Raw genomic sequence first — 25,090 nt, 5'->3', positions numbered from 1 at the left:
GACCTTAAGTTAATGTCTGCTGGTTTTCAGTGAGTGTGTTGGCCACAGAAGACGACTTCTACATTTTAAATAAATCTGGCTGCTTTCATAATAAATATTTAATCATTAAAACTGATCACTGTGTGCTTAATGTATCTATGTATTCTCACTGGCCACCAGGTTGGAGCCCCTTTTATTGTTGCACTTTTTTTTCTGACACATTTTTTCCTTCCACTTCACTTTCCATTATTAACTGAGGATGCAGCACTCTGAACCGGGGATTTTTTTTGTTTGTATTTTTCTCACTAATCTATTGAATAATAACAGAAAAATATAACTTAGCTGCAACTTATTTGCTCACTATAATATGACGTAACAGGATGAAAAGATTTGTGACATTAGAATGACAGGAAACAGAAAACATTTATTTGTACACCAAATATTTGTTGTAACTTCCGGTTATGAATAAAATACATTATAGTGTATGAACCCCTCCATCTCCCTTACAGTTTCTTCCTATTATCTTTCTCTCTTCCCCCCTCTCCTGTTTTTCTTTTCTTTTGTTTTTTTAGCCACCCCTCCCTCTGTTGTCTCCAGGCTGAAACGGAGAAACTGGGAGTAAAATATGCGGAGTCCCTCCCAGACTCTCCGCTGCGCTGCTTATTGAAGAGCCGTCACTCTGCTGGCATGAAAAGGCGCACAGATCCAGTGCAGGCGGCTTCGGTGCGCAATGATCTGCACGCCGTCCGCCGATCTTTCCAGACGACGAGGCGCGTTTGCGCACACAACTTTTTTGCGCACCGGACGCTGCGAGGCTGAATGGATCAGTAGCCGAAGGTGGAGCGGGTGGGGGTCCATCAGACTCACCTGGCGCTGTTCCCTGCGCCAGTTCCTGTTCTTCTGATTGGTGGCCGTCATTTGTTTGGCTCCCGGCTGTTTGAAGGGAGGGCTGGAACCAACGGGGTTGGGTTAGAGTGGCACTTTAAAGAGAAGCTCTCACCGATTCCTGTCTACATCTTCACTCTGGGAGGAGTGGAGGAAGGTGTAGCTGCGCTTTGCTCCACTTAACTTTTCCATTTAAGTGTTTTTTCTTTCCTCCACTCTGTGTGTGATGGGAGCCATGGCTCCCGAGGCGCGCAGGCTGGTGAGAGCGGCGCTGCTGCTGCTGCCAGCCCTGCTGCTATGTGAAGCTCTGCCAGCCGACTGGCTGCCAGGGGACTATGCAAACTCTGTCGACGGTGCCCAGAGGTTCCTCAGTGACTACAACAGCACCGCAGAGGAGGTGTTCTTCTACAGCGTGTCCGCCAGCTGGAACTACAACACCAACCTGACGGAGCACAACTCCAAGCTGCAGGTAAGGAGAGCAGGGGGAGCGAACAGTTTAGTTTTCGCATGGAAAAAGTTTCTCTTCACGGAACTGAGCTCTGCTCCACTTGCTTATTGATATAATTCATCTCCCTCCAGCTGCGTGTGCTCATTTTCCTGCAAACGCAGGCAGCCAGGGTTATTGGAAATAAAATCAGATTGGAGAGAAGTGCTGCTGCTGGCTGCTGCTTCCTTTCATGCATTATTAGGACTCTTCTTATGACTTTATGTATTTGGCTGTGAGGAATGGCGCAAAAAGAAAGAGAGAAAGAAAGAACGAGAAAAAGAAAGAGAGAAAGAAAGGAAGGAAAAAAGTGGGTACGCATTATATAGGGGCGCCATGCTAGAGGGGGCGCCAAAAAGATGGCGGAATAATTATTTCCTGTCGGCATTCTCTATATTTTACAGATGTTTGAAGACCCCTGGTGCCTCACAGAAAGTACTTAGCTTCACTCTGACTGTGTTTGGATCTCATTCACTACTGAATGTTCTCATAGGGGAAATTTGACTTGGACATCATTATGCACTCAGCAAAGCTGTTGTCACAATTAAACACACTGCAAACAATACAAACACATGTTGAACACAATAAAATCAAAACACGCATGTTGCTCAATAAAAGCGCATGTTGCTCATTCCCACATACATTCCAACATGATTCAATATCAATATCAATATTTACAGAATTATCTCTGGTGACTAAAGCACCTGCTGCACAACAATGAGGTTTTTCCTTTCATTCACCATGTTCAAGGTCCACCATTTTTTTTTTTTTTTGGAAGTTTATTTTTTTGGCACCACACTGCCTAATCTGTGTGCTGCACAGCTGTTGAAACACTTTAGAGGACAGTCAAATATCTAGACACAGTGTAACTGGTAAGAGGCTGTTTGTGTGTGTGTGTGTGTGTGTGTGTGTGTGGGGGGGGGGGGGCTAAGTGCTAAATCCTGAGGAGTCCTGATCCAAATACACATGTTGTAGAAGTGTTCACTGCATTCGCAGTTAGAGATTGAAGAATTGCTAACCAAAGTTCTTCGAGGTTGAAAGAAAAGACATTTTGCTCGTCTTTTTTTCCTGAAATGTTTAAATGCCATTTGCAGCCAGGAGAGGCGAAGCATCTTAAACTGACAAACTGTTGTCATTCTGCATGTCCGACGCTGCACTGCGATTCCACTACATGGTTCTAAAAGTTGTGCACATTTGGACATTAAACGTACAAACAGAAACCTTCAGAACAAAAAAACTTTTGAATACATTTTCAGACAGAAAAGAAAGTTTACAAATCTTCCAGCCTCCTCATAGGTGTCCACTAAAGCTTCATTCTTGGACAAATCTTCTTTACACAATTTATAATCGTTATGTCCAGGTGTCTGCAGAATATATGCAGATGACTCAGTGATTGATTCATTTACCAAAAAAATAAACAGTCTCTTTAATTCTGTCTTCTCTGAATTCAGTAAGGCTTTGGAATAATTTTTCCATGGTGGAATCATAAAAACTGGTGTAATAAAGTTACGTTACAGCCCAGCATCTAATATCCTAGTATCTTGACTATCCGGAGGCTAAGTTCAACCTCTATCAGACATTTTCATGGCAGTCTGAATGACTGATCTGTCACATACAAAATAATCCAATCTGTGTTTTCAAATAATCTGCAGTCAGAACGGTCGTGTTGCATTTTAATCTAACTTTTATGTCATTGACGTGAGACATGCATCAAAATTCTGCACCAGAAGAAGAAAACCTCTGTAAATCTGGACGTAAACAATGGCTGTAAATGAAACTGGTGAAAGTGATCTGTGTCAGTGAAGCTCATCACATCACAGTCCCTCCACTCTGGGTCCAACTTCGCATCCAGACAGACGTCTCTACAGTCGCTGCAGTCAATGCTGTGCAAAAGGCCACTGCTGGTAGTCGTGGTTACATGTTTTCTTAGGTTTCTCCATCTAATTGATCTAGTGACTATTGGCTAACATTGCTGAACAACTTTAAAATCCATCCACAGATGGCAGCATTCGTTATTACTTACATATGTTAGGTTCTTATTTCATTTACACAAAGTCTGATTGCAGTCACATTTAATTAATTTAGTGAGAATGACTAGGCAAAAAAACAAAAACAAAAAAGGATTTCAGCAAAAAGTTGTAATTGACCTGCTGTGTGAGTGGAGCCCACATGAATTTCTACATGTTGTTCTGAACTCCACATTCTTAGAAAAATGAACAGATTACTCACAATAGTTGACCTGTTGCATCTACATCTACATTCACAGGGTGTAAATGTGTTCATTAACCAAATTTATTTTTTATAATTTAATAAGTTAGGTCACTTCAGTTCTGAGTCTGAATGTGAATAATTTAATCATAATAATGAATATGTCTGAATTTCAGAGAAAATTGATCATGAAATGTTTGAATGCTGAATATTAACTTTGCCTGTAATAAATAAACCTGGCAATGCTTCACCTTTATACTGTTGATTATGTAACAATAAATGAGTTGTGGAGCAGTTAATTGGTAAGCAACAATAAACAGGACCTTGGAGATTGAAATACATCTGCCACAGCCTGTAGTTATCTTTATTGTATTTTATTTTATACAAAGGTAATAACCAACATGGATGGCTGCTGGCATTCTGGAAAAAAAAAAAAAAGATTTAAAGAGGGCAATGGGCGGGTGGAGATGGTCAGAGAGGAAGAGCACAAAGGTCAGAGTTAATACATCAACTCAGAGCCACTTTTCCTTTTACTGCAGTCTGTTGTTTCAGTGATTGTGTGGACAGAAAGAGATATGGGTCTTCAACAAAAACAGTGGAAAGAATCTGCTGTTCTGTGTGTTATAGTTCGTGTGACAGTTTTTTAATTTTATTTTTCATGTCAGTGTTCAGCAAATGGTAACAATTGAGTAACAATACGTTGTTTGTCCATATGCTGTCAACTTACTAAATGTATAACATGTGTTGTTTTAGGTCACAACTCTCTTTAAAATGTCAGATGCAGGAGAAAAGATTGGTTTCCAGCAGCCTCCAAAACCACCGATTCGTTAAGCACTGCCATCACGGAGCGGGAATGTCCGTGACCTTTCAGAACGCCGTAAAGAAAAGCCTTAAAGATTCACTGGAGCTGTAGGCGAGAGAGTGTAGCGCAGAGATAAAAGCTTTTTCTAAAAATATAATCTCCTCTGCTTTTGTCAGTCACATTATTGATCCCAGAGGAAAGATGTGGTGCTATGACTGTCAGTATACAGGGACAGGCTCGTGAATTGTTGTCGAGGTTGGTGTAATGGAGGATTTTGGAGAAGGAAAAAAAAAATCAATGGAAGTGATGTCCGAAGCTCAAGTAAAGACCGTAGATACAAACTGCAGGGCAATTTCTAACACTTCCATGGGCCTCAGTAATTGTATCAGGGATACAAACGGCTCCATAAGTAGCTCACTCTTTGTTCTCTCTGACCTTCACAACTTTGAGTTCTTTGCACATTTATCTCAAAAAATGATAATCATTAAAAAGTTGATTTTAGTAATTATAGTTATATAATTAGTTATATAGATTCATCACACTGTGATATAAACAGACTGTTTTGTAAAGCCACTAAGTGTTTTACACTAAAATCTGAAACCTATTGACAACACTCCATAGGTTCTCTGTAGCGTTTAGCTCAAGCCAGTTTGCCAACCAGTAACCGCACAGCGATGCGTGGTCATTACAGCAGGTCCTGATGCTTCAGGTCCTAAGTCCTGCTGGAAAATGGGATCAGAATCTTTCACATCATCCCACAAACTCATGAAAGGCTACAGTTAGCACTGCTGCAGTCTGAACAACCAGATGACTCAACAGTTCCCTGCTTGTTGAGGCTGTCAGTGATCCTCATGATTCTGTAGACCATAACATTTCAGCATAGAGCTAGACTTTTTCTAGCTCCACTTTATTTAAATGCATCTGTTTGTAAAATGACATTATCTTTGTCTTTATTTTAAATCTTTACGAGCATTGAGTAACATTTTGTCTGACATGCTCGTTAGACCTTTAAAGTCCAATGCACTTGGGAGCTCTCTGAGATACACAAATCAGTAATTTGTTCGAAGTTTAACCACAGTGTTCAACTCAGTAACAGCCTCATATGGGAAGATAACATGCTAAAGTCTACTGAAAAAGAATAAACTGATGTTTTAAAGTGGGTACAGTTCAAACGATCCAAATGTACCAAATCTCTTCCTGTGATGTCATACTGTTTTTCCTTTTTGCATCACCCTTATCATTAAGGGTGACGTTATCATTGCTTATAGTCATTGCACTGTCAAAACTGGGTGTTTAGACAAAGAGGAGTGTTGAAGGTGTGTGAGTACATAAAGAATAAAACAGGAACACATGACAGAAACATTTATTTCAATTGAAGTTCTGGGTGATGAGGCGGTAATGTTGCAGAAAGATAAGATACACATTATTGATCCCAGAAATGGAACATTAACAGATCGGGAACATAAAATGAGTCCTTCAAGTCCTTTCTCTAACTGTAAATGGAGAGTTTTAATCAGTCCTGATTGGTGAATACAGTCAGCTTTCTAGCTCAGAAAGGTTTTCAATACAGAAGGTTTTTAGGATTTTTTTGTTTTAGGGGTTTTTAACATTAATTTGTTAAATGCTACGTTGTCATTTTCAGTGCCGTACAGTTGCTGCCAGAATGTAATTACTTGTATGATGATGATGATGAACTGTTACCCAAGCTCAATGTTGTGGCACAAAGTAGATGAAGTGACACATTTTTGATATAACGATCCCTGCCTACTTTCAAGGCAGCACTCTGTTCACAGCAAACACAACCAGGCAAAAACACAGGATACAAAACGGACAGGCCAGCCGTGACTGTATCGTTTATGAGCAGAATCTTGAGGACACGTATTTGAAAGACTGTGTCTGGTTTGGGAACCTTCAGGTTTCGTCTATGCTTATTGCTGATGATGTATTGGCCTTTCCAGACCACAACCTTCATCATGTTCTAGGGTGTTTTTGAAGCCTAAATTTGAAGAAGCCGAGATGAAAGTCAGTTCATCCTGATCTGAGGCAATAGGTTTCAATGACACTGCTAGCAATCAGTGTTTGCTTGATGCAGAGGAGTGGATGTGTCTTTTATACAAGTAATAGTCATGTTATTGGAATGCCTACTGAGACCGATTCCAGGCACATCCCACTGGAAGGATAACCTGGGGCAGATTGAGAACATGTTTGATGGGGGACTTTATATTACTTCTGACATGGAAACGGGTTTGAATCCCCCAGAATGAGCTTAGATCATCAGGGGGTTTCCCTCCTCAAAGTCACCCCCTGTGAACTGATCTTGAAGTTAGCGGAAGGTGATGGCTGTATGGATGTTGTTCAGGCTTTAATGTTTTCTAAATGGGAGGATGGAAGGGGGGGTCCACATTTTGCTCTAATGCATTCACAGAAATTAACACTCACTTCTAACGCTTCTTGTCTTAAGGTACTTGCAAGTCTTGAAGAACAAGCATTTGTTGAGGCCTGGGGGGGGAAGGCCAAGAACATCTTCTCTCAGGATACCCTGAACAATCTTACTACAGCTGACAAGAAGCTGATTGAAAAGATCAAGTCACTGGGAGCTGCCAACCTTCCACAGGCTGAACGAGAGGAGGTCTAGTACTTTTCATGTATCAAATGTTTACATACGATGCAAAAATGCAAAGATTTACTTGATTCACAGAACCTGCTCATTTATCTTTTATTTTGCTTTTAGTATAACACCATCCTGAGCACCATGGACAGTATTTATTCAACAGCTAAGGTGTACCCACAGCCAGACATAAGCTGGAGCCTGGAACCTGGTATGTAAAACAGTCTTTAGTTTTTAAGGGGCAAGATCCATGAGTGAACTCTGCATGGGGGAAATGTACTCAAAACAGTTGTAAGTGCTTGAGATTTTATCAGCTTTTAGAAGTAACAGGATGGGTATAATTTCTGAAGAATTCTAGAGGAAGTCTTGAAGATTTCTCGAGAGTGCTATGTGAAACACTAACGAATCTTCATGGCATGGAAGGTGCAGGCATTCATTGAGAACAATGGTCTTTTGTGTTTGTCAGCTACAACTACTTAAAGCGTTTGCTAGAAAATGCTCTCCAGCACGTACAGGGAGAGTGAAAAACACAATCACCTTAGAGAATTGCTCATAAACTGAAATGAGCTCATTACGTCCATAATGTTGAGTAGTTTATCTTTTATAGAAGCTATCCACAGTGCAGATGAGGTCGAAGTTCATGTGCGTAAACCACACATGAACTTCGACCCTTTTTTTCTCCACCATTTGACCTTGTGTATAGAAGAGATGCTTGAACGTCTATGAAAAACCCGACACTGTTAAAATCAACTTAATCTCCCTGATAAATAGCATATGATCCTCTTGGGGAGCAGGAAATAATCAAGCAGCAATGCATCAAGATGATTACAGGGAATTTAGCATACTTTCCCTTTGCGTTGCATGATTGATTGATGTTACCTTTCCTGTGTCTGTCTAACTAAAGGGAAATTGTCATTTGTCTTGAAGAACTCACAGAAATTCTGGCCAACTCCAGGAGTTATAAGAAGTTACTGTTTGCTTGGGAAGGCTGGCACAATGCATCAGGTGTGCCTCTTAAGGAGCATTATCCCAGGTTTGTGGAGCTCAGCAACAAAGCCTCAAAGCTCGATGGTAAGAACTCTAATTTGGCTCAGAATGAAAAGGCAAAAGATGTAGGTATAAATGCTACACACCAAAACTTGTGAAAACTGAATTTGTTCAAAGGCTTTGATGACACTGGGGCTGATTGGCGCTCTTGGTATGAGACGGAAACCTTTCAGGAGGATTTAGAAAATCTCTACAAGACAATTGAACCGCTCTACCTGAACCTGCATGCCTTCGTGCGACGCAAGCTCTACAACTTCTATGGACCCAAATATATCAACCTAAAGGGACCCATCCCTGCACACCTGTTGGGTAAGATGCACACAGCTACCACGATGAAAGCACACGCTCACCATTTGCATTTTTCTTTCATACAAAAAGTTGAAAAGGTCGGCTTTGCTTAGTTCCACTATAAACTTCATTTATAGTTTATAAATGAAGTTTATAAACTTCATTTATAAATGAAGTTTATAAACTTCATTTATAAATTTCTGTGATTTCTGTGATTGCAGAAACTACGTTCTTACCAGTCAAATGATCCATTTTGTCCCCGATAAACATCTCCCTTAATATCAGACAGCTGTAGCCCAGTAACATGATATAGACCTTTTATGGTCAGAGAGCTCTCTACTAATACGCACTGAAGAGAATGCCTTAACGTAGGATCTCGCACAGTGAGTCAGAATGGCTTTTTAAGTATGTTTCCATCCTGCCACACAGGAAATATGTGGGCCCAGACATGGAATAACATTTATGATATGATGATCCCATTTCCTGACAAACCCAACCTGGATGTGACCAGTGAGATGGTCAATCAGGTATGTGTGAAAGATGGACTTTATGCTATTGTTATGGCCTGCAAAGATAAACAATGAACTAACTGTTGAATGGCATTGGTCTTTTCAGGGCTACAATGCTACACACATGTTCCGTGTAGCTGAGGAGTTCTTCACCTCTCTGGGTCTAAAGGAGATGCCTCCAGAGTTCTGGGAAGGGTCGATGCTTGTTAAGCCTGAAGGTCGGGAGGTTGTGTGCCATGCATCTGCCTGGGACTTTTACAACCGCAGAGACTTCAGGTAAAATAACTAACCTGTATTACCTCTGCATCTGCTTTAGAAAACACAAACTATAGACATATTGCATGTTGTTGTTTACATCCATAACGCTGGAGGGTAAAAAGGCGATTCTTTTACTTGCCATCCATAGCTGCACAGCCATAGTAGAACAAATTTGTTACCATAATGAAACCTGGAAATGAAGGTATTAATTTTGTGCAGTGTACCACATCAAAAGCATAATAGCGCAAAAAACAAACAAACAACAAAACGTCATGTTGCAGAGTGTCTATAGTTGTTAGCAGCAACAGTGGCAAATTAGGTAGTGGATTGCTGGTTGAAGCCCTGTCTGTCTGCCTCTATATTTGTATCCTTGGGTAAGACACTTCACAACCTTGGCTATTGGTGGCAAACAGAGAGTCTGGTGGCACCAGTGGATGGCAGCCTCTCTTTGGTCAGTCTGTGATTTGGTAGCATGTAGAAGTATAATGACTGACTGAATGTAGTGTAAAGCGCTCTGGAGTCATTTTGGACTAGACAAGTGCTATACATGTATAGACTAAATACCATTTACAAGTCAATCTGTACATTACTGTTTGTGTTTCATCCTGTTCAGGATTAAGCAGTGCACCACAGTGACCATGGAACAGCTCTTCACTGTGCACCATGAGATGGGCCACATCCAGTATTACCTGCAGTACAAGGATCAGCCTGTAGGCTACCGCCGTGGAGCCAACCCTGGTTTCCATGAAGCTATCGGTGACGTTATGTCCCTGTCAGTTTCAACACCCAAGCACCTTCACGAGATCAACCTTCTAGAGTCTGTGGCCACTGACACAGGTAACAATCATTGAATGGCCTCCAGTTAAAAGAGATGCAAACTTAGAGTACTGTCATTAAAAAATAGAAATGAAGACTTAAATACATTGAAGAGGAATCTTGGATTTTTGAATTCTAGAAACTGATCTGAACTTCCTGTTGAAGACTGCTCTGGAGAAGATAGCCTTCCTTCCCTTTGGCTACCTCATTGACCTCTGGAGATGGGGCGTGTTTAGTGGAAGCATTCCTCCAGAGAAGTACAACTCGGAATGGTGGTACCTCAGGTGGGACTAAATCCAAGAACAACTCTTAATCAAAATCTACTTAGTCATGTTTGATAAATGCAACATAAAGGGGAAGAATAAAAACAAACAGCTGTGTGAGAAAACATTTGAAAAACTATTTCTCATTTTGAGTCAGTGTCTCATTAACTCTTCCTTTCACAGAACAAAGTACCAAGGAATTTGCCCACCTACCAGCCGCACAGAGGAGCACTTTGATCCCGGAGCAAAGTATCATATTCCTGGAAACACGCCATACATCAGGTAGACCTCTTCCAGCATTTACAATTTCACGACAACACAACACAACACACAATCAGTGTTTAGAGGGAAAGAAAACTTTAAATTGAGAATCTATGCAGTACTCAGAAAATAGTGTTATTATATGTTCTATATTCAATCTTAGTGAGCATCAGTTTTTTTTTAGTTTTTTTTTTTTAGTCTCTAGTAGTGCAAAGTGGGTAGAGATTCAGTCCATTGACCTACAGCTGCATTTAGTGAAAAGTGGTTCGACAAAGTAGTCACTGATTTGAATACAAATTCAGACAAACGTCCACTTGTGGCTTTGTGGGTAGAATAGTCGTTTTGTGATCGGAAGGTTGTAGGTTTGATTCCACCTTCCTCCTACCACATGTCAATGCCCCCCTGGGCAAGGCACTTACCCCCAAATTGCCTACTGATTTGCATATCAGTGTGTGAATGTGACTCTAGTGTAAAGCACTTTGAGTGGTCAAAATGACTGGTAAAGTGCAACATAAATTCAGTCCATGCTGTTTTTGGTTCTGTTTTATATGCGATTCGCTTTGTTCTGTCACATAAAAAAATCTCAATAAATACAGTGAAGTTTTGGCTGTAATTAGACAATGTGAAGAGACACTGAAACTGTGTGAATTAGTGATGAGACTTCAGGCTCTTTGAAGGGAACCAAATTTGTTCAAAGAGCCGTTCAAATTATCCATTTTTATAAGATCAATCCATCTTATCTGCAACAGTTTTATTTTAAATGTTTTTGTGGTAAAATTTATGAAAAAAGTTGAATCATACATATTAAGTAGATTACCGCAGCAGGTTCTTACAGAAAATATGATGTATATATTTTTATACAATTTGAGCATATAAATGTCAAGTACACATGCAATTTTTTTTAAGTATGAGTTGTGTGAATTAATAACATTTTAGTGCTATTTTTAATATTGACACAAAATAAAAGGAAAATAAAAAAAACAGAGGTGAAAAAGTCAATTTAAATTTCTATGGCAGAAACAAAAATCCTCTTCTGCCCTATTAAATATAACAATGAAGACAATGCACCAACAGTAAACAGCACTTAGCTATCAACATTAAGTAAAGCGAAACAAGAAGTAGCGTCCAACAGTGAGAATCAACTCTTTGCTCGCATGTCCAGCCCTTTCTTCTATATTTATTCTCCCATTAAATATATTTAAGTTTTTTAAATTAAATACTACTACAAGAGCTACTGCATTGTGAGCAGAGCATTGTAAACAAGCAAAGTTGTAAAAGAGTTATTTCCTTCAAGGGTAAAGAGGCGGTCAAAAGAATCGTTCATGAACGTCACATCACTAGTGTGAACACTTTCACCCAGTTCTTCTCTACATGTGAAGAAACTGGTTCCAGTTCCACTCAGTACGCAAGAATGAGTGGAAATGATCCCATTGTCTGCCGCTTTGTTTTGCTGCCTTGAACCAACAACAAAGGAAGCCTGTTGCAGAAGCCAAGGTCATTGAAGAGTTCATGTTCTGGCTTGTTTTAGGAAACGGGGGACATACAGGCACTTGAGAAACATATGGAACAAAGTGAATCCTTCTAATGAATGTGGTTTCCTGTGTCTCGCAGGTACTTTGTCAGCTTCATCCTCCAGTTCCAGTTTCATGAGAAACTCTGTGAGGCAGCCAAGCACACAGGACCACTACACACCTGCGACATCTACCGTTCCGCAGAGGCTGGAGAGATTCTACGGTAGGAACGACATCTTTATCTCACAGCATCAGTAATGCACAGTTTTGAGAAAGTAAATGTAACCCAATCTGTGCGAGATGAGTCCTCACTGTTCCCTGGACTCTGCGTTGTGTGTTCTTAAGGGTTTTGTCGGAAGGAAACGAGACAGGATCTGACACAGACGGCGGTTGAAATCGTGGTTGGGACCGTTTATTCGGACCACCCGACAGCGCAGCGGCTTCGCCTTTAGTATTCAGAGCAAATACTGCGTGTCAACATGTTTCATTAACGCAGTTATTTTTTTTGATTTACAGATACAGCATATATACAAAAAAAGAAGAAAAAGACAAAATGATACAAAACTAACTACTTGAACATTAAAAGTAACATTTGGCTACACTGAGGAGCTGGCGGTCAATATTGCCTACCTTTAGAATTCAGAGCAAATACTGATCGTTGTACTGCCGGCACACAGTAACGAACGCCAAGTACGGCGTTCTTCAAAGGACACACTTTACAAAGTTCCACAATCCAAAGAGCAGATCCAACACCTTGGTAACATGTGCCGACACATTCAAGCACTGTCCTACATAAACATGCTCTACATTTTCTCCCTTCAACAGAAAAGTTCTTGAAGCAGGTTCCTCTAAGCCCTGGCCTGAAGTCCTCCAAGAAGCTATAGGCACAAATAAGATGAATGCCACCTCCCTGATGAGATACTTTGAGCCCATAATCAAGTGGCTGGAACAGCAAAATGTGGATGAGACCCTGGGATGGCCTGAATTCAACTGGGTCCCACCCATCCCTGAAGGCTACCCTGAAGATATCGGTAATGCTGAAGTGCAATGACATTAAAAGCCCCATAGAGTATTTACTGTCTCAACCGACTGTGATTCTTCTCTTAACAGACAAGCATACAGACGAGCTTGATGCAAAGAAGTTTCTGGATGAATATAACAGCACAGTTGAAATAGTGTGGAATGCCTACACTGAGGCCAACTGGAAGTACAACACAGACATCACTGAAGCTAATAACCAGGAAGTGGTGAGGGCAACAGAATGTCACTTCAGCTGCTGTACTGCCGCTGTCATCTTTAGTGCATGTGAACACCGATCACCGGGTTAAAAAAAAATTTTTTTTTGGAAGTCGTCTAAGTTTTTTCAACTGAATTAGGACTATTTTGCACCGCTGAATTAAAAGATAACATCCATTTTTCTCAATCAGGTCAAGTTTTTATACTAATTTTATTCATTTAATTTTGTGACAATATCAGTTCATTTCTGTTAATATTTCTCATCCAAAAAAAGGTTTTAGGAGAAAAAAAATGTTTTCTAACAGAGTGTATTAATTAAATGTTACAAACTCTGGGGCATCCTCTGGCAGTAATCCATCTTATTCTTCAGTCTTAATGACCAAGTGTTTGTTGTTCTCCAGCTTAAGAAGGACCTGGAGATGGCGGCTCACACCCTGGAGTACGGCCGGAAGGCTCGCCAGTACGACACCTCCGACTTCCAGGACCCCTCGGTCAAACGCATCATCAAAAAACTCAGTGACCTTGAGAAGGCAGCGCTGCCTACTGAAGAACTGGAAGAGGTGGGAACGGAATGAATTCATCTTACCAATATATAATATAATCCTGGATATGCACCTAACGCTCTTGTAAAGTATCTGAAGACAGGACATATTTACAGATTTGTTTCATTTCAGCTCCCCAAGCTGCCAAGACAAACACAGAGCTTATTTTACTGCTGGTTTTCCTACAAACATGACATTCATACTCGTACCTGTTTTCTACTAACAAGAACAATTTCAATTTATATATATATATATATATATATATATAAATAAAAAAAATTCCCTTCTCACCCTCCGCGGGTGGTCTCTTTCATCCTCTGAGCTCGGGTCCTCTACCAGAGGCCTGGGAGCTTGAGGGTTCTGCGCAGTATCTTGGCTGTGCCTAGAACTGCACATTTCTGGACTGAGATGTCTGATGTTGTTCCTAGGATCTGTTTGAGCCACTGCTCCAGTTTGGGGGTGACTGCCCCGAGGGCCCCGATAACCACAGGCACCACTGTGGTCACGTTCCAGGCCTTCTCCAGTTCCTCTCTGAGGCCCTGGTATTTCTCCAGTTTCTCATGCTCCTTTTTCCTGATGTTGTAGTCACTTGGTATTGCTACATCCACCACAATGGCTTTCCTCTGTTCTTTATCCACCACCACAATGTCCGGTTGGTTCGACATTACCATCTTGTCTGTCTGGATCTGGAAGTCCCACAGGATCTTAGCTCGGTCATTCTCCACCACCTTTGGGGGTGTTCCCCACTTCGATGTCGGGGCTTCCAGTCCATATTCTGCGCAGATGTTCCTGTACACTATGCCCGCCACTTGGTTATGTCGTTTCATGTACGCTTTCCCTGCCAGCATCTTGCACCCTGCTGTTATGTGCTGGACTGTCTCAGGGGCCTCCTTGCACAACCTACACCTTGGGTCTTGTCTGGTGTGGTAGATCTGAGCCTCTTTTGCTCTGGTGTTTAGGGCCTGTTCCTGGGCGACCAGAATGAGGGCCTCTGTGCTGTCCTTGAGTCCAGCTTTTTCCAGCCATTGGTAGGATTTCCTGATATCAGCCACTTCAGTTATTTGTCGGTGGTACATCCCATGTAGGGGCTTGTCCTCCCATGATGGTTCCTCCAGCACCTTGTCCTCTGTTTCCCATTGTCTGAGACATTCGCTGAGCACATCGTCCGTTGAGGCTTTGTCCTTGATGTATTTATGGATCTTGGATGTTTCATCCTGGACAGTGGCTCTCACACTCACTAGTCCTCTGCCTCCTTCCTTACGGCTTGTGTACAGTCTCAGGGTGCTGGATTTGGGGTGAAACCCTCCATGCATGGTTAGTAGCTTCCGAGTCTTAACATCCGTGGCCTTTATCTCTACCATGGGCCAGCTAATTATTCCGGCAGGGTATCTGATTACTGGTAAGGCATAGCTGTTTATTGCACGGATCTTGTTCTTGCCATTGAGCTGGCTTCTCAGGACTTGCCTTATTCGTTGGAGGTATTTGGCTGTGGCTCCTTTCCTTGTGACCTCATCGAGGTTGCCATTTGCTTGTGGTATTCTTTGCTTGTGGTATTCCCAGGTACTTGTAACTGTGCTCTATGTCTGCTATTGTTCCTTCTGGGAGTGAGACCCCTTCTGTGCGGACGACTTTCCCTCTTTTTGTAACCATCCGACCACACTTCTCTAGTCCGAATGATATCCCAATGTCAGTGCTGTAGATCCTGGTGGTGTGGATCAGTGAGTCGATGTCTCGCTCGCTCTTGGCGTACAGTTTGATGTCATCCATGTAGAGGAGGTGACTGATGGTGGCCCCATTCTTGAGTCGGTATCCGTAGCCAGTCTTGTTGATGATTTGGCTGAGGGGGTTCAGGCCTATGCAGAACACCAGTGGGGACAGAGCATCTCCTTGGTATATGCCACATTTGATGGACACTTGTGCAAATGGTTTGCAGTTAGCTTCAAGGGTGGTTTTCCACAGCCCCATCGAGTTTGCAATGAAGGCTCTTAGAGTCCTATTGATGTTGTATATCTCTAAGCATTCAATGATCCAAGTGTGTGGCATTGAGTCATAGGCTTTCTTGTAATCAATCCAAGCGGTGCACAGGTTGGTGTGTCGGGTTTTGCAGTCTCGGGCGACTGTGTGGTCTACAAGGAGTTGGTGTTTGGCTCCTCTGCTGTTTATGCCGATGCCCTTCTGTGCCATGCTCATGTATTTATCCAGGTGTCCGCTTATCTTAGCCGCTATGATGCCTGACATGAGCTTCCATGTTGTAGAGAGACAGGTTATCGGCCGATAGTTGGATGGGACTGAACCCTTTGAGGGATCCTTCTGTATCAGGATTGTGTGCCCTTCAGTTAACCATTCAGGGTGAGTCCCATTTTGTAGCAGCTGGTTCAGTTGAGCTGCCAGTCGCTCATGGGGGGCAGTGAGTTTCTTCAGCCAGTAGGCATGGATCATGTCAGGTCCTGGTGCTGTCCAGTTTTTCATACCCGAGACTCTTTCTTGGACATCTGCCACAGTGATGGTTACTGGGGCTTGTTCAGGGAGGTTGCTGTGGTCATCTCGTAGAGAGGTTAGCCACTGTGCATTGCTGTTGTGGGACGCCTCCTTTTCCCTTATGCCTTTCCAGTATTGTTCAGTCTCCAGCCTTGGTGGGTCTGCCATTGAGAGTACACTTTAGCTGGTTGGGTGGAGAAGAGCCAGTTAATCCTCCTGGCTTCATTCTCTCTTGTGTATCTCTTTAGGTGGCTGGCCAAGGCTTGGAGTCTTTGTTTGTCAGTTTCAAGTGCTTCAGGTATGGGCATCTGGCTGTACTTCTTAGGTACTGATCTTTTCATTGCACCCCTCTGGACCTCTGACAGTTGGCTCACTTCCCTCCTTGTTATCTTGATCTTAGCCTCTAACCGTCTTTTCCATGGTGGATATTGGGTCTCATGGTTGCTCTTATAGCCAAGCATCTCAAGAATAACTGATGCTGAGTTGTATATCAGCTCATTGGTTTCTGTTATGGTGTTGGTAGGGATTGTTCTCAATGCTGCATTCACATCTTCAATTAGACTTTCTGATGGTACTTCACTCAGCCGCTGTGGTTGGCGTCGGGGTTGTCTCGTGTTCATTCGGACCATGATTCTCTCTCTCAGGTCAGCTGCTGCCTCGTTCAGCTTTGATGGTTCGTTCATTACTGGGGCTACATACCCAGTCTCTGGGGTAGTATATATATATATATATATATATATATATATATATATATATATATATATATATATATCCGAATATGGACTGGAAGCCCCGAGGTCAAAATGGGGAACACCCCCAAAGGTGGTGGAGAATGACCGAGCTAAGATCCTGTGGGACTTCCAGATCCAGACAGACAAGATGGTAATGGCGAACCAACCGGACATTGTGGTGGTGGATAAAGAACAGAGGAAAGCCGTTGTGGTGGATGTAGCAATACCAAGTGACCACAACATCAGGAAAAAGGAGCATGAGAAACTGGAGAAATACCAGGGCCTCAGAGAGGAACTGGAGAAGGCCTGGAAGGTGAAGACCACAGTGGTGCCTGTGGTCATTGGGGCCCTCGGGGCAGTCACCCCCAAACTGGAGCAGTGGCTCAAACAGATCCCAGGAACAACATCAGACATCTCAGTCCAGAAATGTGCAGTTCTAGGCACAGCCAAGATATTGCGCAGAACCCTCAAGCTCCCAGGCCTCTGGTAGAGGACCCGAGCTCAGAGGATGAAAGAGACCACCCGCGGAGGGTGAGAAGGGAATTTTTTTTTTTTTTTATAGCTATTTTCATTTGTGAATTTCTGTATGATTGGGAAAATTTGATGTTTTATCTTTTTTTTTTTTTGCAGTTGAATAATATTATGTCTAGCATGGAAACCAAATATAGTGTGGCAGAAGTTTGTAGGGCAGATGGCAAATGTCATCCACTGGATCCAGGTAAAGTTAAGAATTTTTCAACTTAATTAGAAACATTTAGAGATTAAATTTATGCTAAGTATAGAACTAATTAATTAATCATGATAGGTAGTAATAAAATATAACTTTCTGTTTTCAGATCTTCAGAAAATCATGGCAGAGTCCAGGGATTATGATGAACTGTTGTTTGCCTGGAAAGGATGGAGAGATGCTGCTGGCAAAGTAATTCGTGACGATTATAAGAGATATGTTGAACTGGTCAATAAGGCTGCCACACTCAATGGTATGTCATCTGGATCTAATTTTACCCTACATGTACAATTCCCTCGTTCTCTCTCCAGCAGGAAATGTTTTCCAGGTTGCCTTTGAGGCAGGGAATGTAATTTAAATGAATGCTGACAAATATAAACAATGGGTGAATGCAGAATGTTAGACTGGTGTCTTATACTGTGTTCCTTAATGCTGCAAATGTTTGGACTTTTTACTGCATGAAAAAGTTTTCAGTGGCACTGTTAAAATTAGATAATTAACCTGTATGCTAAATTTTTCCAAGGTTTTACTGGTTTTTAAATGTCGTCAATCTTGGTAAAACAAAAGTAACTCTTTGTCAGTTATGAAGTTTTAACGCAGAAACTGGTGTATATTTTCTTTATTTTGATGAAAAATTCTAAATAATTAATGGGAAACGGAGAAGACGGTGCTAACTTCTTAGCAGAACCAGAATCACAGGATCCATCCTGTGTTGTTTTATGTCAATATGTGCCGAGCTAACACAAGCTATGTTAGCAATTAGCACAAATTGGCAAAGTGTGGATATGCTGGTTCAGAAAAAATTGTTGAAAACTAGGGCTAATTACCAACTAATCTGTTGTTTATGAAAACCTAAACTGTAAATACATTTTGCATTTGATCCTAAAGTATATTTAGGATTCATTATTAATAACATTGAGCAGAACAAGAATAGCTCTCCATTCATATTTTGTGTGTGTGTGCTAAAGTAAACTATATTTACAGAAGGAAAGTGATATTTTCTGATAAGAGAACATTTACAACAGAATTATTCAGCATCTTTTGCAGCTTTAAGTTATTCAGCTGTTGAAAACCTCAGAACTGAGCTTAACAGTCCTCCAACAATAACTATTTTTGCTTAAGCAGTTCAAATAAATCTCAGCTTCAAGCGAGTGCGGTCAGGGGAAAGTGGGTTAACCCATAACCCCGTCGACTTGATGAGGAATGTAGCGCAAAACTGTGAGGCAAAAGTGCCACTTTAAATACACATGTGTTAACCTCCGGTGCCGTTTTCAGGGCATTCTGATAATGGGGCTTTCTGGCGGTCCCTGTATGAAACCCCAACCTTTGAAGAGGACCTGGAGGCTCTGTGGAAGGAACTGGAGCCGCTCTATCTCAACGTACACGCCTACGTTCGAAGGGCTCTTTACAAAAAGTATGGCTCAGATAACATCAACTTAAAGGGGCCCATCCCTGCTCACTTGTTGGGTAAGTGTAGAGCTTACCATATGCACAATGTATCAGTAGCTTGGCTTTTGCACCGGCTTCATATTTTCATTGTAGTAGAGTAGTGTGGAGAATAACATCAAGCAAAGGCGGGAAAAATCCCTCTCTGGCAGAATCCTGGGAATTCTAACACTATAGCCACAACTCTCCTTTTTTATATGGGAGTAAATCCCATCCATATTCTGTCTTTGGCTGCAGATGCCTTTGGATTTCAGCTAGATCAAATTTTCTTTTAGAGGCATAAAGCGTGAGAATGTGTGTGACAGTTCCACATGGACTCAGTCACAATCACAAATCCCACATGGTTAAACAGCGACACGGCAGAGTGACCTGCTCCCTAACCTCTTAGTCTTTGACATAAAAAGTGCTGCTATTCTGCTTCGACATTTCAGGCAACATGTGGGCACAGACATGGTCTGGAATCATGGATTTAGTCATGCCTTACCCAGATGCCACACAAGTCGATGCCACACCGGCTATGGTGGCGCAGGTAAATAAATGCATGAAATATACAGAACATAATGATCATAATATCATAAAACAAAGACCGTCTGTTGGTTCCTCTGTACGTTAAAGCCTCTATTGAATTCCCAGAGAAAATGTCACAGTCAATGCAGGCAATGCTGTTCTTGTTCAGGGCTGGAATGCAACCAGGATGTTTCAGGAATCGGACAGGTTTTTCACCTCCCTGGGTCTACTGCCAATGCCACAAGAGTTCTGGGACAAATCCATGCTGGAGAAGCCGACTGACGGACGCCAGGTGGTGTGCCATGCCTCTGCGTGGGATTTCTTTAACCGAAAGGACTTCAGGTTGAACTCTTGTTAGATTTTTCTTTTTCTTTAAGATCTTACAGCAGTGATTCCCAGCCAGGGGTACTCACAGGGTTGCTAGATCTGACAGAGTTTCCAGCCCAAAAATAACGTAAAAACCTGACCAATCAAGTTAGTAGCTGCTAAGTGGACACATCTTTGTTTGCATTCTGCTAATTTTGAACAAACACAATTTTGCAGTTGCTGTTTTTCCATTATATATTAAAATAACATGTGAATAAGCATGAATATCCCTTTGGATTTCAGCCCTTTGGATTTTATGCTTATTCACATGTTATGTAAATAAGCCATTAAAACTCATGGCAGCGACAGAGGAGATATATTCACAATTCAGCCAGGGTGCCAAATGCTCATCATCTATCAGCCAATCAGAGGAGACGTCCACGTCTTATTCAGGTGTTGTAGCAACAATCCCTGCCTACTTATGAACAGCTACGTATGCAGCGTTTTGGGCAAAATTGTAGTTGGCCATTTTACAGAAGAGTTATGGATTCAATATGTTGAAATGATGCACAACTTTTTATGTGACTTGTGTGATGCAAAAAAAGTGTTTCCATTACAGTTTTGTGAAATACATCTATTTTAATATGGCCGAAAAACCACTGTATTCTAGCACAAAAACTTTTTCCTAATTGGCGTGTTTCCATTAAGCACATTTATTTTCATGGTTTCAATTTTTGCAATTTTATGGTTAATGGAAACGCAGCTACTGACGATTTTCGTCAGAGACATTTTTTAGTCTTAGGTATGAAGAGCAATTAAGAGTACTTAGATAACGTTACTAGGAGGTAAGCTTAGGATGAGTGATAACATGCATGCAAATACATTTAGGAAGTGCAAGTTGGGAAAACATCTGGTATTCATCTTACTGGAAACCCTCTTTCCTTTTATCTGTCTGACTTCCTTCTTTTTCTTGTGAAGTTCAGAAGAGAGAGAGAGAATAGAAGTGAATGTTTCTGTATTGTGGTTTCAGTGTTTCCTGTGGCTCCTTTGGAGCTTTAAGGAATGATTTTAAGGCTGAACTATAATTGCGTGTCTGCTTTTGTTTCCAGGATAAAACAGTGCACCGTTGTGACTATGGATGACCTGATCACTGTGCACCATGAGATGGGCCATGTGCAGTACTTCCTGCAGTACAAAGACCAGCCTGTTTCATTCCGCACTGGCGCTAACCCAGGCTTCCACGAAGCCATCGGAGATGTTCTTGCGCTGTCCGTCTCCACGCCCAAACATCTGCAGAGCATCGGGCTCCTGGACAAAGTGGAAAGTAACCACGGTGAGCCACGATAAGAGCAATGCATTAGTTTTTTGCTTTTGGTTTGTTTCTAAGTAATAAATGTCTCACTCTTGCGCAGAGAGTGACATCAACTTTTTGATGAGCATGGCGCTAGACAAAATTGCCTTCCTGCCTTTCGGCTACCTGATGGACCAGTGGAGGTGGAAGGTCTTCGACGGACGCATCCCATCGTCGGATTATAACAAAGAGTGGTGGAACCTCAGGTGAAGAACTTCAGCTATAAACGTGCTTGTTATCGTAATTGCTCATCATAAAGTGGTTGATTACGCAATAACACTCAAATTTGTAAATGATTTTTGTTTATTGCAGACTGAAGTACCAGGGCCTGTGCCCCCCTGTAACCCGCACCGAGGATGACTTTGACCCGGGTGCAAAGTTCCACATCCCTGCAAGCGTGCCATATGTCCGGTAGTGCTGCGTTTGCAAAACAAATGAGACGTGTTGGTGCTCAGCACAGCTAGCTTGATAACTGCTTTGACATGCTCCAGCTATAAATAGATAAGAAAATAGGACTTGCACATTGTACGTATGACTTGGCGGTTAAGCATAATCCTTAAAGTGCATATTTTCATATTTTTTAGGTACTTCGTCAGCTTCGTCATCCAGTTTCAGTTCCACAAAGCTCTGTGTGATGCAGCTAAGCATAATGGGCCTCTGCACACGTGTGATATCTACCAATCTAAAGAAGCTGGGAAGCTGCTGGGGTCAGTGTACTCTGAATCCTACAGATTATTTTATAGCACGTGTCAAACTCAAGGCCTGGGGACCTAATCTGGCCCACCGTAGATTTTATGGTGGGCCATAAAAAGGTATCATGTGTTTTCCAGACAGTATGTACCTGAAAAAAATATAGTACTTTGAAAAAAGCCAGTTGTGTGCATAATTATCGTCACCTTCCTAAAATAAGTTTTTTTTTTTGTTGTTGTTTTTTTTGCTTAAATCATCTTTTGGCAAAAAAAATGATTTAGGCAATTAAATTAGGAAGGTGATGATGTTATTTTATGAAACCAATCAAAGCAGTTCTTATCCATACACAGTCAAATCACATCAATGTGAAATGACATTCAATGTTTCATTTAAGAAGTACTCATTCAATGGAGAGGGCTAATGGGCTAGAGGGTTTTAGCAATACATTCTGACACGACCGGCCCTTTAAGGACATCCGTGATCTTCATGTGGCTCAAACTGAAAATGAGTTTGACGCCCTTGCTCCAGCATTGTCTTCTGTTGATGGCTGGAGAGAAGATTTAGTGATGTGAAGAAGTAATTCATGTTTCAGAGTGAACTAATTACTGTATTAAATAAACAAAACTAGCGTGAATTCAAAAGCAGTATGGGAAAAGACCATCCTAACTTGCCTGGCCTTGTGTGAAAAAGTACAAACCACAATATTTTCAACAACAAACCCTTCATCTTCCTCCTCCTGATTTCTGCTTTGACCGTCACCACTTACAGGGATGTGATGCGGCTCGGTTACAGTAAGCCATGGCCGGAAGCCATGGCCATGATCACGGGTCAGTCCAAGATGAGCGCCCAGCCTCTCATGCAGTACTTCCAACCTCTCATCACATGGCTGGAGGAGCAGAACAATAAGAACAACGAGGTCCGCGGGTGGCCCGACTACACCTGGAGACCTTCAGGTATGATCGATGCATTCAGGCATTCACACACAAACAACTGCAGTATTCAGTGAGTGTTCCCCATCTTGTATGCTGACTCATCAGCATACAAGATAGCATTATTCAGTCATGCATTTTCCTGCTATAAAAATGCATGGAGATTGAACTGATTTTGTTGCATCATAAAAGAACTCAGTGTATCTAGTTGGGATTTTGTGTGCTGGACCAACACAAAGTAGTGTGGAACTACTAACAGTGGGTGGAAAAAAGTCAACCAACTGCTGCCAACTTAACTTTTTTGCTATATTTAATAACATTTTGTCTGGAAAACTGCCATCAGTCCACCCCTACCCCTAATTACAATGACTGAGCAAATTAAAGTTCTGTTGTGTTTACATGTTTGACCAAGCTTGAGAAGTTATTGTTGTATTTAATTATGCTGTACTCGTGCACAGTTATCAAATAAATTTCTAATTCACTATTTTTATGTCCGTTTTCTGGGAAACATTTCAAGTCAGTTCTGCTCTGTTTCTCTAAGCCTCAGATATCTGTATCGGAAGTGAAAAAAATCAGTTTGGTGGATCCTTAATTCTTACTGGGAGAAGGTCAAAACAAACCGAATGCTAAATTCATGACAGACTTCTCCATGTAGCCGAGAGTCCACTGCTTGGTAATCTATATAATATGTTATATTTTCATTAATTCTTAGCTTTATGTGTGCCTTTTAGATATAGTTGAAGTTGCAACGAAAGATGATGAGAAAGTTGAGTTCCTGGGACTGAAAGTGGACAAGGTCGCTGCCAAAGCTGGTCAGTGGTTACTGCTATCAATCAGCCTGGCTTTCCTGGTGGTCATCATCCAACTCGCCTACAGGTACAGGAAGTCCAAGAAGCGTAATAAGTCCTCATCCATGATGGAGCTCAAGTAAAAGGGCTAGAAGTACTGTAAGTCTGGACTGATTTTATCGTAGCAACCACAAAGCCAACCTCAATGTGAATAGCTGCAGAACGTCAGAGCACATTTTTTCCTGTACAGTTCACTATTCCTTTTCTGTTTTTTTCCCACACTGAAAGATGACTCTGAATGTCAGGAATCTCAAACTGCTTTGTCAGTTTATATAAATAGGAACTAATGTTAAATGTTTTTATACTATCTAAGAAGTATATCTTTAATTAAAAAAATCTGGTGTTTCACTGATGGCTTTGAATTAAAGTATTTATTTTTGGGATGTTTTATGGTAATAAGGCATAGAAGTTATTTAGCTTTGATCTTAACCACTACTTTTACTTCAAAGTAGTTCTGTAAGAGTCTAAGCAAGTTGAATATTAACAATTGGATTCATGATAAATATGTTTTAATATTTCTAATGTGTACTTTACCAGAAGTGGACAAGTTTATCCTTATGTTGTTCAAAATGTGACATTTTGTCCTTACCTGTTATGAATACACTCAAAATAATTTTATGTAACAAATAATATATTACAATAAATATAGAAATGTGTATACATAAATAGTGTGCACATTTAAAAACTGCTTGTGGACAACGGGGAAAATAGTTAATTTGATATGTAGATTTATTTTGACTTTGTTTCTCTGAAAAATATTACAAATTTTTAAGTGTATTTGAACTTTTGTAAAATATAACTATAGGTAATTTTCTTAAGTCATTTATTTTAAAAGATGGAACCTGCCTCGAATAAAGAATAAAAAAATCTGACCATGGAACTCGTTTTATTTCATACTGTAAAGAAAAACAAAAAACTTTTCTGGTTGATCATTTGTATATTTACTCTAGGCTTGTATTCAATTTATTATTGTCTGGCAATGCAAAAACACATTAGTTGTAATTTATTTGTAATATTTAAGTTTAAAACAGGAAATGTTTTTAAAATGTATGTCTTTCATTGTTTAAACATGTTTTAACATCTGATTTTATTTCTGTAATAAAGAGATTGAATTCTGCCTTCAGCTCTTCTAGTAGGGAGTTTGCTTATTTTTGCCTTTTGGATGATTTCGGGATGCAAAGAATCAAAATGATATCAATATTTATTAAAGGTATCAGTCTGGAAAAGGGTACAAAAAATTTTATTCTAACAATATATCTGGATCTTTCTAAAACCTCTCAAAACCTTGTGGGGAAAATGCGTCATGATTTTCTGAAACCAAAAGTTTAACTTTTGACCAAAATTCCAAGAGGCGACTTTATCACAAAAACAAGCACATCA

The 25,090-nt window shown here is 41.0% G+C and overlaps 1 protein-coding gene across 1 annotated transcript; it reads left to right on the top strand.

Annotated features, from left to right (window-relative positions):
- Window positions 1-267: 267 nt before the first annotated feature.
- On the top strand, window positions 268-24,833 carry LOC106923296 (angiotensin-converting enzyme-like). The gene is made up of 25 exons (XM_088016492.1): window positions 268-1,333; window positions 6,820-6,987; window positions 7,090-7,177; window positions 7,894-8,037; window positions 8,131-8,322; window positions 8,731-8,828; window positions 8,917-9,086; window positions 9,682-9,905; window positions 10,024-10,168; window positions 10,331-10,429; window positions 12,020-12,142; window positions 12,745-12,950; window positions 13,030-13,166; window positions 13,557-13,715; window positions 17,537-17,624; window positions 17,743-17,886; window positions 18,909-19,100; window positions 19,511-19,608; window positions 19,756-19,928; window positions 21,002-21,225; window positions 21,305-21,449; window positions 21,556-21,654; window positions 21,828-21,950; window positions 22,702-22,886; window positions 23,594-24,833. The coding sequence occupies exons 1-25, from the start codon at window positions 1,091-1,093 to the stop codon at window positions 23,791-23,793; spliced, it is 3,867 nt and encodes a 1,288-aa protein (XP_087872618.1). The 5' UTR covers window positions 268-1,090; the 3' UTR covers window positions 23,794-24,833.
- The last annotated feature ends 257 nt before the right edge of the window (window positions 24,834-25,090 follow it).

Source organism: Poecilia mexicana, unplaced genomic scaffold (genome assembly GCF_051168715.1).
Source record: "Poecilia mexicana isolate PSO_F unplaced genomic scaffold, ASM5116871v1 scaffold_19, whole genome shotgun sequence".
In the NCBI taxonomy this organism is placed as follows: Eukaryota; Metazoa; Chordata; class Actinopteri; order Cyprinodontiformes; family Poeciliidae; genus Poecilia; species Poecilia mexicana.
Note: the sequence above shows the minus strand (reverse complement) of the source record. Positions and strands in the feature narration are given on the sequence as shown.

Bases quoted from the DNA above. Each gene is read 5' to 3' on its own strand.
- LOC106923296 (XM_088016492.1), top strand. From the start codon at position 1,091: ATGGGAGCCATGGCTCCCGAGGCGCGCAGGCTGGTGAGAGCGGCGCTG. The intron at 6,988-7,089 runs GTCTAGTACTTT...TTTTGCTTTTAG, and splicing joins CACAGGCTGAACGAGAGGAG to TATAACACCATCCTGAGCAC. The intron at 19,929-21,001 runs GTTGAACTCTTG...TTTTGTTTCCAG, and splicing joins TTTAACCGAAAGGACTTCAG to GATAAAACAGTGCACCGTTG.